Source organism: Cryptomeria japonica, chromosome 3 (assembly GCF_030272615.1).
Source record: "Cryptomeria japonica chromosome 3, Sugi_1.0, whole genome shotgun sequence".
NCBI classification, from domain to species: domain Eukaryota; kingdom Viridiplantae; phylum Streptophyta; class Pinopsida; order Cupressales; family Cupressaceae; genus Cryptomeria; species Cryptomeria japonica.
In genome coordinates, this window is record NC_081407.1 from 545,899,736 (window position 1) to 545,914,892 (window position 15,157).

A 15,157-nucleotide genomic window follows, 5' to 3' on the forward strand; every position below is an offset into this window, starting at 1 on the left:
AGTTAATTTCATTGTACTTACTCATTGTAAACAAATTGTAAGTCAGTGAGACTTCCTTGAAGGTTTTATCCTTCTGGGCAACTTTATTTGAGTAGTGAGCCTGAATGCAAGTGCATTCCCCATCTATGTACTCCTGGCCATAGTATATGAATATTGTGTGTTACAACCCCACCGTGGTTTTTCCCTTTCCGGGTTTCCACGCAAAAATTTCGGTGTTGTGGATTTGTGAATTCTTAGTTGCATGTTTATGTTCTTTTCTGCTATACATTGCTTACCGGTGGATAAAGAATAAGTTTGTGGTTTTAACTTCCAGTAGATCACCGTTTCACCCCCCCTCTCAGTGATATCTAATTCTAACATTATGTACATACAATCCACTAATTTTTTTTATTGTTCAACAACACTCTTGATTATAGATAACACTCCCCATTACATTCTTATGTGGAATTGAGTGATACTTCTTGCCATTCTTCATAAGTATGCAGATGTTAGTCCTACCATTGTGTACAACTTATTGATCAAACTAACATGACCTCCCAGGTAAAAATGACCCTAGAGGCATGACATCAAACTAGATTTTGTCATTCTAGGAGCTAATATTGAAACTCAGAAGGCATTGTTATTTCACTATCACACAATCCTTTTACAACTAGGAAACTTGATATGGGTTTGGGTGTGCTAACTTCTTTGAACCCAATTTTTTGTCTCATTGTTCTAACTAGAAATTTAGCAAAATACTCTTCACAATGAGTGCTTCCCCTTCCTCTCATTCTTGAACAAGTGAAATAATTTTCTTTTCATTGACTTCAATGGGATGAACACCAATCTCATTCTCTCCATGTTCTATGACCTTAGACACATTGAAAGAAAACTCCAAAAAATCCTCTAATACCATGTCTACATCCACCTCTAGATTACATTGCTCCTCTTTGCTGATAACTCTAGTTTTAGGAATTGATAGCTTCCTCTTTTTTGTTCTTTCCTCTATTATTGTTTCCTTGGCTTCTTCCTCTAGAAAATTCTCCCACACCTTTGTTTTGACGTCTCTTAGACAACTTCTTATTGGATTTTAGTGTAAATGATAAGTTTCCTCTATAATATCAATCTTCAACATGCTCAATTCTTTTTTGATTTTGAGCCTTGATCCATGAAAAATTTGTAGACCTCCTTTTTACAGTCTTTAATATTGAGCTCCATTTGCTTCAAATTGAGTGCCTCTTCATTAATTCAAATTTATAATCTCTTGGTGGGAATTTATCCCTTGGGTTGTCATTTGATTCTAATAGGCAATCCTTTCATGACCACTTAAGACTCTTTCATTATGTACTTCCCTTCACCAAAGGATAACAAGACAATAATAGTAATCTTCTATATACTCAACTCATTTTGTCTGTTGAGTCTCAACTCATTTAGTGTGTTGAGTCTCAACTCATTCACACACCTTACCACATTCCCTTGATCCATCTTATGGTGGCTTGATTCGATGACAATTTTGTTGAACTCTTTTTATATTACATTGAGTTACCTTCACTTCAAGTTCAAATGCTTGTTTAGTAGTTCTATTGATAATCTATTGGTGGAAATTTCTCATTTAGTTTGGTTGTCATATAATGGGTTATTCTTCCATAACCACTTTGAGGCCTTTCATATTTACTTCCTTCCACCAAAGGGCAACATGCATTTTTAACTTGAAATGTGCCCTTCTTACTCTTTGAAGATTATCAACATTCTCACACTTATGTCATACATCTAAATAAGATCTATTTCCACAACCAAATATTCAACAAAGTAAAGGAATGAATAAACTATATATTAAAATTGATTCCTAAAAATGTGTGAAAATAAGATAAAATCAATTACCAAATTTTACATATGAACATACCAATTATACATTAATCATTGTATTTAAAACAAATAAAAAATTAAGATAAATTTATACGAGAAAGAGAAGTGCTAGATATGCATTTTTTTCTTTACAATATTTAACAAAAAAATCATTCATAATTAGTGAATAATGTAGGAGTTGTACGGATATATATTTTCTAATTTCTGAATTAAATTCAAAGATGACATTATTATTTATAAGCATCAACTTAAACTGATCTAGTAACTTTTTTAAGGCGGATCCAACTTAATGTAGTATAGCAATTTGTTGACTACAATCAACCTAGAGGACACAAGAAATGTCATCAAATGAAGAATTCAACCCTTTTCATGGCACCATCAGGTGATATATATATAATACAATCAAAACTCACAGTCGTAGCTTATATAGACGTAGAGACGGAGAAAAGATCGGTTGTATGAAAGTTGTCTGGCAGCCGAGCCGAGGCATTCATCATGTCTTTGGGATATGCAGAGAAGCTGTCATACAGGGAGGATATTGGTAATGTGGGAATGTCAGAGCTGTTTGATCCTCCTCACACTCTCCAGGCCAAGGTATGCCTGCATGTTTTATAACCGTCTCATCTTCTTTTCAGTGCTGTGAACGTTTATTATATCTGCGCCCCATCAGTTCTGCTTTTGTTCTATTTCTCGAATTCTACGAGGCCACTATGCACTTCTCTATTTTGGCTGGTTTCCCATTAAATGCAAATAGAGAGCAATGGGAATGTAAAGGCTACGCATTTTAATCATTCAAGATGGGGACTTTTTGAACTGGTTCCTCACCTTGGATGAACACTTTCAACGACACGGTCTTTTGCAATACATGGTGTGCTTCAACCCATGTTTAATTCACTTAGCATACTTCTCACTAGATCTTCGTGGCCTGTGCTGTGCCTGGTGGACAGTATGCATGCCATGCTGGGAAGATTGATAGAAACATTGGTAAAGCAACAAGACGAGGAAAACCCTCATTCTTTCTTATTTTCTTTTTGAAAAGTTGAATTGGCCCTCTTTTCTTCCTACCAGTTGTTACTCTTGGTATGCTTTGCAGTCCCATTGACCTCCTTTTGTCGTTTGTTGGACATTAGTAATATCTGACTACAATGTTTTCCTCGTTCGTTATGTTTTTTAATGGAGGCTGTCATGTTTCTTCTAAGACCAAGAAATTTTTGCAACCAGGTCCTTAATCATGACAAATGGTGGATACCATTAATGTTGATTGTTCTAATTGGACTTTAAGTGTGTATTAGGTATGCAAAATTCAGTTCAAAGCTTTACTAGATGTTAGAACAAAGATTTATTAATAAATAAATAGAAGACCTTTAAGCTGGTGAGCTCAGGTGTTATTCACTAACCCACAGTCATTAGGTTACCAACTTCAAAGGTCGGCTACAGATAAATTCCCCAGCAGAACGGTTACTGTCGTTGGAGACCAGATGATTCAAGTAGCTTGGTGATTAGACCTAATCGCTGGGGGAACACCTTAATTCTGCAAATAGTCAAAGCCCAACAGTCTCACTTTCGTGTATCCGCCAAGAGGATTTGCCCCGCCTTCCCTAAAAGTAAAGAGCAAACCTTTTGCCAATGTAAAGTTTCAAGTTTTGGTTAGTCAGTACAAATTCTTTTGTATAGACGCCTGCATGCATTCTAACTAAATACTATAGATGATAACATGTGATTTTTAAAATTTTCTTGGTGAAAATTCAATCATTGTGAATGATAAGATGCATAATTTTTTCCGAGACATGGCTGCAATTGGTCTCCAGTGCTTTCCATCAGTCTTAGAAGAACACTCCACATGGGTCAAAAAAGTTTTTAATCTGGTAGAAGTTCTAGATTCAGGGACACAAGAGTTGGTTTTCAAAATAGATCTTTGGACTGAAAAGCTAATACATTGACTGAGTATTATTAGAGTGCCCTTATCCAAATGCAAATATTTACAGAGCACATGGTCATGTAAAAAAGTCTTTGACACCTAGGAATGCTAACCATGAAATGGAAACACTATTTTCTAGGATTGGCATATTCATTGCTGCGTTTTGAACATGTTTTTCCCAAGTGAAATGATACATGAAAATTAAAGATCATGTAGGACAAGCAGTGAAGTTCTCAATTCTAGGTTTCTTCTGTTTTTATTTAGATGGCTTGTTGGCAGGACAATAGATTTTCTCTCACTTTCAATATTTATTGATTTGAGCTTAAATCATCTTCTATGTTAGACATGAGCTGCATATGCATTGTATAAGATTTCAGTAGCCTCTTAAGATTATTCTTAATTTCTAAAAACTGAAATGCTGTTAATTTTTGTGTGAATAAAGCTTCAACAAGTTTCATCATAGAAATCATTAATGTTGGAAATTTTACTTTGAACATTTTTTTTGTTGATTCTGTTTTAAGTAAAACATCTTCATGGTAGCTATTAAGCTTACAGCCACATAATATTACCTACGTCTGATAGTAGATGTTGATTCTCAAATTACAACTTGGTGTACAGATGTGCAGTCTGACCTTTAGACCTTGAGTTTGTGACAATCAAGTTATGCAAATTAATAAACTGTATCATCTATATTGGATTCTTTCCAATGGAATATCTCTTTTTACATATAAAGAAACCCAGAGCTGTAGGCAAGTGGAGAAAGACAATTTCCTTTGTAATCACATTATTGTTTTGTTTTCTTCAGTTTTGTTTTGTGTTATTTTTTTCAGTTGAAGCATATATTAAGGTTGTATATATTTGCTTGAGCATCTTCTAAAATTTTCAGCTAATTATGAAACCTAACTGTGCTTGATTTAGAGTTTCACAAACCTGTCATCCAATAACTGTTGTTACGTAGATTAGATATCTACTCATTGGTCACTAACAGTGATTTTTCAAACCAAAACATAAAAATTATGAGTATTTAAATCCTATCTTGTTGCATAGAGAAAATAGAACAATACATATTTATTTTAAAAATAATCAAATCTTTGATTAGCAGTAAATCCGTTTATTCCTGTATGAAAAATGACTGGACCATTCTATTCATTACATGAATAGAGAGCTTCATGAAAGATGACCCTATAAATGCACTCACATATATACTGGGAATTTGTTTGGGGCTTAATTACATAAAGGTAATATATAATCATGTTTTGTATGCCTTGGCCTCGTAGAGAATTTCCGTTTTAGTTTTCCCAAATCTTCTTTGTAGAACATTTGTCAGTGGGATTCATCAGCTTGATTGTGTCCATTCATTGATCAACATTGATATTTTAAATTGAAATATAAAAAGATGAGATTTAAATCCAATCTTATAGCATAAAGAAAAGAAGCAACTCTAAAGACAAGTGAAAAAACAACACAAGACGTACTAAAGAGTCAGTCTTTAATTTGTAGTGAATCCATTTATTCCAATATAGATGATTACTGGACCATTCTATTCATTACATGGATATTGTTTCATATGGGCCCCTAAATAGTAAAAGATGACCCTTTAAACAACCTCAATCATGTTTCAGGTGCCCTTGCCATTGTAGATATTTTCCAGTTCTAGTCTCTTACAAGTCTTGTTTGTGTAACATTTGGGCATCAACTTGATGGTATGTTTCCTCGCTCTTTGTGGCTTTCTTTAAAAATATTATTCTCCTGTACTTAGCTTAAAAATATTAACTCTGTTATAGGCTCACTTTTGAAGTAACAAGTGCATGCTTATTGGCATCTAACCTGAGCTGAGAAATGAAACTACAAGAATAGTAAGAGGTCAATTTTTCTGTATTGCATTTTCTTCACTGTTCAAAACATCTGGTCAGGAATAGGATAGGGTGCCTCCAAATTTTCTATTAATCATTTTTCTAGTTATTCCAAGGGCTATAACATCAAATATAATTTGATACTTTGTCCGTTGCCCTAGATCCTCTTGTATTTGTTTTGCTTCTTAACTCTCTCTGCGACACTAGTATATATGCTGGCAGTTTTTGTCAGCTTTTTTTGGTCTTTGATGTCTTGAATAAGTTCTGGGTTCACTTCAAAACTAACTGTGCACATAGTAAAATTCTCATACAGTGGGGAGAACTTTAAATCCGTAGAAAATGTGGGAGGAGGGAGAGGAGTGCGAATGGGAGGAAATCGGAGACAGGAGTGATGAACTGTTGACCCAGCAGGCTTAGCGATAATGACCCATTGGTGAGAGTGCACATGTAAAAAGAGGTGCTACAATATGTAATAATGGGTTTCTATGTGCGGAAGACATAATCTAAAAAGAGGTGGTTTCAATATCTAATGATGGATATCTGTTTCAGATTAATGTACCTGCTATAAAAAATTAAGTTTGATCCCTCTTGATAGCTACTGCAATAAAATAATAAACTAATGAAAAGGTGGCATCTCACTATGAGAAATAATCATTGATGTTATCAGTTATGGCAACCCCAGTGAAATGATAACGTAAACATGAATTCTACCTACAGCTATTACACTTATCTGAGACTGAGTACCCTGCTCAACATGTACACACTTATCAATGAAATCTGTGCTAGTAGGCACAAATGGTTCAGAATTTAATTGTGGCTGAGGATTCTCTTGGTATGATTTTGGTGGCTGCAAATCTGGTTGTGGATTGACAAATGGCTTATTGATGTTATCAGTTATGGCAACCCCTGCTCAACATGTACACACTTATCAATGAAATCTGTGCTAGTAGGCACAAATGGTTCAGAATTTAATTGTGGCTGAGGATTCTCTTGGTATGATTTTGGTGGCTGCAAATCTGGTTGTGGATTGACAAATGGCTTATGTCAGAATTTGATAGGTTGATAACTTTGTGGTACCTCTGTCTGAGCCTCTGGTGCTGGGTCTATAACAATAATGCCAATTTTTATTGACCCACAACAGGCTTATTCATCAAAGAATTAATGACCATGTCTTTGTCAACCTGAATAGCAGGTGAATGATAGACTTCAGAGACAACACAGGCATATATATGAATCTTAAAATGCGCATGCATATATAAAAATATTGTCATATATACCTGTATGCACTTACACATTCAAAGGACACATACATATTACATACTTACGATTTGCCCCCATTTTCAAAATTCCTGAAAGTGCTGTTTCTGAAATGCTTCAGAAAATTCAAAATTCAAAATTGTGTTATTTCCTCATTTCAGGTTATCTAGTTTTAAAAATGTCATTTTCTTGTAGGCCATCCAACTCCTAGATTTGTCCTATGGAATGTATGCATGAACGATTTTGAATCTTACACGATGGAGAAGCTATTCTGTTTCTGGAATGTTTTAATTGTGTGAATATTCATGCGTATTCAGGAATAACAGACAGCAGTTTCCAACCAGTGAGGTTGATTTGAATCTTTTGTAATTTTATCTAATCAAGATAACTGATTTTCTGAAGGGTTCAATTGGAATTGCAAAAAGAAATGGAAGAAAGTGGACCGTGATGAAATATATTTCACATAACTTTGGGTTATCTGGGCAAGTAACATACACAGAATGGCATTTGTGTATGTTTCTCACACAATTTGCAGCAGTGCTTCTGGCACATTCATTTTAAGCCATTTTGAGGACTACATTAGGTGTAGAAGAAGTCTGTTCTATTATTATTTTTATCAAAACTGGTTAGTTCATTAAAGTAGGTATGGCATCAAAATAATATTTTTATGAAGTATGAACTCATATGAAGGAATCTCTTAAGCCTCAAGTAGTTGATAAGCCACAAATATCATTTGCTCAATGCTCTAGATTTAAATTTTCAAAGGTTTTGCGCTGTTCTCTCCCTTCATGTTGAAATGTACGACTTTTAGATTTCTATGCTTCTTGTCTATTTTTGTTTCTGTTGTGGTTGCTTTCATTGACCGTTTTTGCTGTTTTCCCATTTTATTATTAGTACATTGATAGTTTCCTTGAAATTTACAGCTAAAGTAGAGGTTTGTTTGTGTTCAAATGCATCTATTCTTTTATGTAACAACTTCTTATGCTAAGCATGATTGTATGTTTTGACCCTTCTATTGTGTGGATGTTTCTTGTGATGTCAATTTGTGCTCGCAACTGAAGATAGAGGAGCTGGCAAAACTCATCGAAGAGGTTCTATTCTTAACCTGGATGTAGTTTCAAATACTGTGATGCTTTAACAATTATGTGATCATTGAATTTGCTTGACTATGTGTACAGAGCAAACACCTAGTTGCTTTCACTGGTGCTGGCATCTCTACATCATGTGGTATTCCTGACTTTCGTGGACCAACGGGTATTTGGACTCTTCAGGTGTGAGATCTGGTCTCTGATTCCGAATTGGAGTTTTAAGAAGAATAATTGATGCTTTCTTCCATAGGTCAATTCATGAATTTCGATACCATGGTGGATATAAATGCATTTGAAAAACTGGAATGCAGGGCATAGACATGTCTTCTTTTGGGTCAGTTAACATCATGTAAAAACATAGTAAAAATTATATACATATTTTTTGAAATTCCAAATGAAATATCATTTGTAAATTCTTTGCAACTTCATGTTATTGTTGACAATAAACAGCATAAAATATGTAAATATATGTGATGATGGTGCAGTAGCTAAATCGCCATCCAGTGCTTTATAGTTTATATATATACAGCATAGTAATTGCATTGAATACTTATGTGCAGCGTCAAGGGAAACCACTGCCAAAAGCGGACATGCCATTTCATCGAGCAATGCCAGGTCTTACACATATGGCACTGGCAGAACTAGAGAAGGCTGGAATATTGAAATTTGTCATTAGTCAGGTATGCAAATAAGAATATTAATTTATATGCAATTATTATTTTTGTGCAATAGTTTCCACAATATATAAGAGTTGTGAGATACTTTTTTGATGTAACTTTTTCTTTTTCAGCAAGCTATCATATATTACAGATTTATGGATATTGTTGAAGAGTAGCTGTCTCATGTGTAGGTCTACATAATTGTTCTGACAGCTACATTTTGAATCTCTTATGCCATAAATAGTTATGAGTTTCTGTCACTGGTCTTTTGCCTCTAGCTTCAATATAATATCACTTGTTTGTTCTCACTTCTCTTATGCCTACATGTGGTGCCTTGAGAATGCTAAAAATCCTTCAAATCTTCTAACCTTGTAGCATCTTCCTGAAATTTGGTTGGATATGTGAAGGATTTGGTTTTTATTTTTCAATGTAGAAGATTTAATGCAGTCCTACAAGTTGAATAGGACTCATGGTATGTGCTGCCATCCATATTGCACGGTTACTCCAGTTTTTAAAGTGGCAAATTACATCTTTTCTGCTGCAAGGTTTTTTTCCTTATTATTGTATTTTGGCTATTGTTATAGAATTTTTAGACAATAGGTTTGATCATATGAGAAAGAAGAAATGAAGAAAGGAAGTGTAATAATGTCCAGGAATGGCCAAATTCGTCGATGGGACTCAGACATAGAACCAGTTACCAGTCATGTAGGAGCTAAAAGAGGTTTTAAAAAGCATGCATTAAATATTAAGAAATAGCGAAATAGACACAATATGAGAGGAGAGTATAAAGCGTTTAAATCCTAGATAGTCTGAGCCAAGTGAACTAAAATTAATGCTAAGACGGGAGGACCCCTCAATAAAGCATAGAATCAGTGAAGATCAAGGCAAGACACCAAAGTCATAAGATATATTATGTAATTCAAAATATACAGCCTTTCAAATTTCAAAGTAAAGAGTACATAAGAAAGCATGGAGAATGAATCACAAGCTTCAAAAAGGGATGCCTCAAGTCTGTCATTACATTGATTTTTAGCAAAATTCAACTTGTTATAGAAGGGACATAGCAAAGAATGCATTCAACACAATAAATGCAGGGAAATATACTCTAAAACATACTCAACAAGCAATGGTCATTCAAGCAAGCTGTTGTAATGATATTTGAAACAATTCCTCACTTCTGAAAAAATGATGTATGGTGCATAAAAATCCGAAGATGACATAAGAAATGTTTTACTTTGTGGATTTCCTTTGATTTAATATGAGCTTCAGAAGTCTTTTTATCTTTTTTTAAGTTTGCTGAACGTTGGTCACAACCTTTAAAGGTTATAAATTAAGTACTTCATACTTAGGAGTCTAGGATATAAGAGTCAATAAAAACTCAAATGACTAGGTTTAAACCAGTTAAATGGGCTTTGAAATTTATTAATCATATTGATAAATTAAATGATTTTAGGCCAATTAATAAATATTGAGTCACTTTAGAATAAATAGAATTGACTTACAAACCAAGGATGTTAACAACAAGCTTAAGACATCCGTGTAAAAGGTATCTCTTATTAGCAATGTCCAAAGTTCCAAATAAATTTATTAATCATATTGATAAGTTAAATGATTTTAGGCCAATTAATAAATATTGAGTCACTTTAGAATAAATAAAATTGACTTACAAACCAAGGATGTTAACAACAAGCTTAAGACATCCGTGTAAAAGGTATCTCTTATTAGCAATGTCCAAAGTTCCAAATGGATTTATGAGTTAATTCTCCAAGGCATTGCCTCTAGTTCCATAATCATTTCAAATAATTTAATAAACAAGAAACAAGTGCTCCGCAGCTCCTGCATGGTCTTTTGATTTATTGCAAACAACAATAAACACTTAATGCAATTATATCAAATTCTGAACAGATAATATGATGATCAGCATGATTCATCATACCAAACTTTATCATCGAATTTGAATTAAAAGTTTGCTGCAGATTCCATAGCTTAAGAGTTATAATGGAATAAATTCAGTTCAATTCAAAAGTTCACAATTTTGTCATTTGCCAACCTCCTTGTCTACGTCATCATCCAATGAGCTATAATTCATTATAACTTTATGACCAAGAGAAAGCTGGAATTGAACTCTTTATTTATTCATTCCAGTAATGCACTAATCAAATCATTGATGAAAATCCATAACTAAGTGCGTGAACTTTAATCATATATATAGCTCACATACAGACATACATGTATGTATGTGTGTATATCTATCTATGATTTAAGTATGTATGTATGCATGCATATATGTCTATCTATCTATGATTAAAGTCTCCATTTATATATATGATTAAAGTTATATAATTACACACATATGTATACATGTATGTATAGGTATATATAAATGAATGAATGAAGGCTTTTAATAATGTTCACGAGGCCAAACAGCCTATGGGACCCACAGGTAGCCAACATCACGGATAAGCGCAAAAGTTTAAAACAAGCAGACCACCAACACCGTGCCTATTTGATTTTCCTTTTCTTTTGAATTTTGGATCTTGTGTTGTGAATTTTGATCAAGTTGTCAGCAATATAGGATTAAAGTATATATATATATATATATATATATATATATACATATATATATATATATATATATATACATATATATATATACATATACATATACACATGTATATATATATATATATATGTATATGTGTATATATATATATGTATATATAAAATATATTCATATATAAAATATATATGTATATATAGGATTGCAGTTTTGAACCACCTTTGGATACATTGGAACACTCACTTCAACAATAATATGTGTATGCATAACAATAATATGTGTATGCATGCATGCATGTATGTATTATATGTATACATGCACATTGACATATATGTGGATCCATATATTGATGCATCGACATATATCTATATATATTTATATATATGTATATGTCAACATATTATACATATACATGATTATATATGCTTTCATGGCTTGCAAACTCAAACTCAAAGAGTACTTGGTAAGCCAAAAGTTTATGAATGGAAGAGTACCGGGACTAGTTGGGCTACAATTGGATGATCCACTTTTGCCAAAGGGTGATATTGACTCAGATGGTTCTAAGTATTGGAATATTGATAGCTCGAATGAGGGCTAGTTTCATAGACGGTTGTACTTTGATGTTTGAGACTTTTGGATATTCGATCATGGTTTTTTGATGTTTGAGACTTTTGGATAATGCTTAATTGAAATTTATTATGCCATTATACTATTGCTCTCATGATTTATTTACATAATGATTTGTTGTTATCAGTTATTAATATCTCTCTCTCTCTCTCTCTCTCTATAATATTAATATATTTGAAAAATTCATATATATATATATATATATATATATTCGCCATCCCCTAAAAATGGCCCTCTAGGGGACGTCCTAGAAACGCATCCCCTGCCGTTCCCTTGTCCCCATCCCCAAAACGCCATGGAACATAGTAACTTTGAATCTTGAACTGAATCCCATGTTTTTGTGGGGCTTGGGTCACATGCTCAAATTGGTCTTATATATATGTTTATAATCATATATATTCACATGCATACATATGTATTACATATACATACTTATACATATAGCTGTATGTATATGCATATACAACCACCATTTGCTATGTGAAAAAGTGCCATAACAAATCTAATCAAACATACAAAATGTCTATAAGGGTTTCAATACCATTTAAATCAAATATGAAATCTATAAATGTCTTCCCTGCCAAGTCCATACAAGGAAAACCAAATCTGATTTTCAAAAATGTTTAGTTGGTATCTTTTTATAAAAATCAGAATAGTAAGCCATTTCATCTGGATTAAAGCTGATTATTCAAATTCAATATAACCTTAACTGAAAATAGAAAGCAACAAATCTATGCAACTTATTACAAGTTCTTGGCATGCAACTAATGCAAACAGGGCATCACTTTATCCTGCTTCTTAACGAAAATCCAACTTACAGCTCTTCTGAAATCTTCATATTAAAATGAGAAGCGAATCAGTGTAATGAATTAAAAAATTTGCAGGCAGTATGATATCAAACTCTAGGCGTCTCATGCTTTTAATAGATCCTTTCTTTTCTTTTGAAATCATATTCAATGCCCAATTCACATTTTACAAACAACAATAGAAGTTAACATCTGATGTTTAAAAACCGTTATGCCTTGGAAACTAAATTTCTCTTTCTACAAAACAGGAAATGCTCATGCTGAGAAGAGAACTCTAATAAATATATGAACATGCCCAAAAGCTTATCCAAAATCTCCCGTCATTTTTTCTCAAACATTCATTGACATCATTTTTAGGCTTGAACATCACATCGAATTGCACGAATTAAGAAACTTGTTGAAAGAGTATCAAAAATTCCATTTCTTTTTATAACCCAAATCTTCATTTCCAACTCACGTATTTAGCCAAAAAGCCAAATAAATAAAATATCCTGAAATATTTGCAATTCAGGCAAGACAAATGCCTTTAGAAACATTTAAACATCTTCTCAATTCCAAGCCCAAAATTTTAATGGTTTTGCTGTGTGATTATCATGGCTGTCAAAGATGAAAGGTCTTGCCCAAGCAGAGTTACACAAACCTCTTTTCAAAAACTTTCCAGTTTGTATAATGGGCATGCTGAAAAGCAAACATGTGAAGGAGAATGAGCAAAAAACAGCTTCTCAAAAGATTGTTATAAAAATGAACGATGTCAAACAAAGCTGCAAAATCTTTGCTCCACAATATGCTAAATGCCACAGCTAAAAAGTCCAGGTGCCCAAGCAAATATTTCTTCAAAATTCAGCAGAATTGATGAGGATATTCCATAGAAAATGTGTAGAAAGGTCAAATGCTCCGGTTACAGAGCTTCGCTTCTGTAAGAGCTTGATGTACAATAAGGATGCAAATCCAAGGGATACCCATCCATTTGAGATGCAGCTAAAGCAATGATAAAAAAAGATAGAATGTGTGGGAAGGACAAATGTCTAGTTAGCAGAGCTCCCCTTCTGCAAGAGCTGGATGTACATGTGACAACGAAACATTTAAAAGTCAAGGGATGCACATCAAAAAGTGCAAGACTAATCTGTTAGATGCACACGGGGGCATTGAATGCCAGAGTAATGGTGCAGGTGATGCCATTACCCTCTCCATATATCACCTTCAAATTTTAAATGCCCTAGAAACTCAAAGGTGCTTCTCATCCCTTACCTCAAGGTCTTTGTACATATTGCTACTCAGGGTCTTAACAATCATCTCCTTCTAGCACCTAGTAAATCATTTTGCTTTCCTAAAGTCCAAAAACAGTTAATGAGATACCCATGGCACAATAAACTAATATTATAATACCATAGCACTTAGTGACATCTATTAATATCACGATCCATGTTAAAATAGGACAGGCACTCAAAGGCGATAAATACCAAACCATGAGGGATTGCACAAAAGAAAAAGGCAAGTACCTGAAACCAATTAAATTGCTGACAACCTGGAGGCCAATGACATGAGATCAAAAGCATTTGCATCAGTACAATCATCAAACCTACATGAAACTTGAGCCCTCCTCCACTGCCCTATATATCCCACAAGATTCACTTGCCAGTGAATACCTAAAGAGGCAATACCAAGAACATTAAAAATAATTAAATTGTACAAGCTAAAAGTCAAAGAAAAGTAGGTGGTCCTTTACAACTGCAAGATAAATTAAAGACTGGAGAAAACAAATTTCTTGGCAACCATGATAGGATGTGAAAAGCTTGCTGTGGTTTTGCTAAAGAAGTCAGCAGGAAGAAGAAGATGTTTATTTTTTTCACGGGGTAGAGAAATTGCACCAGCAGACCCATTTGCACCTCAAGCCCTTTATTGTTAGAGAGGGATTTACAACATTGGGATATTAAAATATGGCATGCATTAAGGATTGACCAATGGGTTACTCAGAATGCCATATAAATAATAAAGGGGTACAACACACAGATTTTAGTGTTTTTATATTCGGCATACTAGGCTCCTTCATCAGCTAATTGAGCAATTTTGGAAGATACAATCACTTGTGATCTTATGCATGAGATCTCGGTAACTCTGTACGATTCTTGTTTCTATGTAGGTACCAATGCACAACAATTCCAATAAGAAGAAATGGTTTTCAAAGATTTAGGAAAGCCCATATGTATGCTATAATACTGCGTACACAACAATATGTCATCAGCCTATTGGCTCATAATACTCCAAGAAGAATCCTATCAATAATATGATGACATGAGGTTAATGAGATAGTTTATGATCAATACATAGAAAAAGAAGTAATGGCTTCATTCTTATAAACTGTTAAGTCTCATTAGAGGAGAAATGATTACAGATACAACTCCTTCAATCATAACCATGCAGTAAGGCAGTTGTAGATTTAAAGCAACAATGAGAGCATTCCAAGTTCACAGTAGCAAGAGGCATATACAATCATTCCTCAGCTCATATTTGATAGACAATATCAGTCATATAATTATATTATCT

General features: G+C 33.7%; 1 protein-coding gene across 1 annotated transcript in view; it reads left to right on the forward strand.

Moving 5' to 3' along the window:
* Positions 1 to 2,151: 2,151 nt before the first annotated feature.
* The window catches only part of LOC131075096 (NAD-dependent protein deacetylase SRT1), a 200,840-nt gene continuing 187,834 nt past the window's right edge, over positions 2,152 to 15,157 (forward strand). The window contains exons 1-4 of the mRNA XM_058011919.2: positions 2,152 to 2,439; positions 7,935 to 7,964; positions 8,052 to 8,144; positions 8,522 to 8,641. Coding sequence (XP_057867902.1) covers positions 2,341 to 2,439; positions 7,935 to 7,964; positions 8,052 to 8,144; positions 8,522 to 8,641 — 342 coding nt within the window. The 5' untranslated portion in view covers positions 2,152 to 2,340. The remainder of the gene's footprint in view (positions 2,440 to 7,934; positions 7,965 to 8,051; positions 8,145 to 8,521; positions 8,642 to 15,157) is intronic.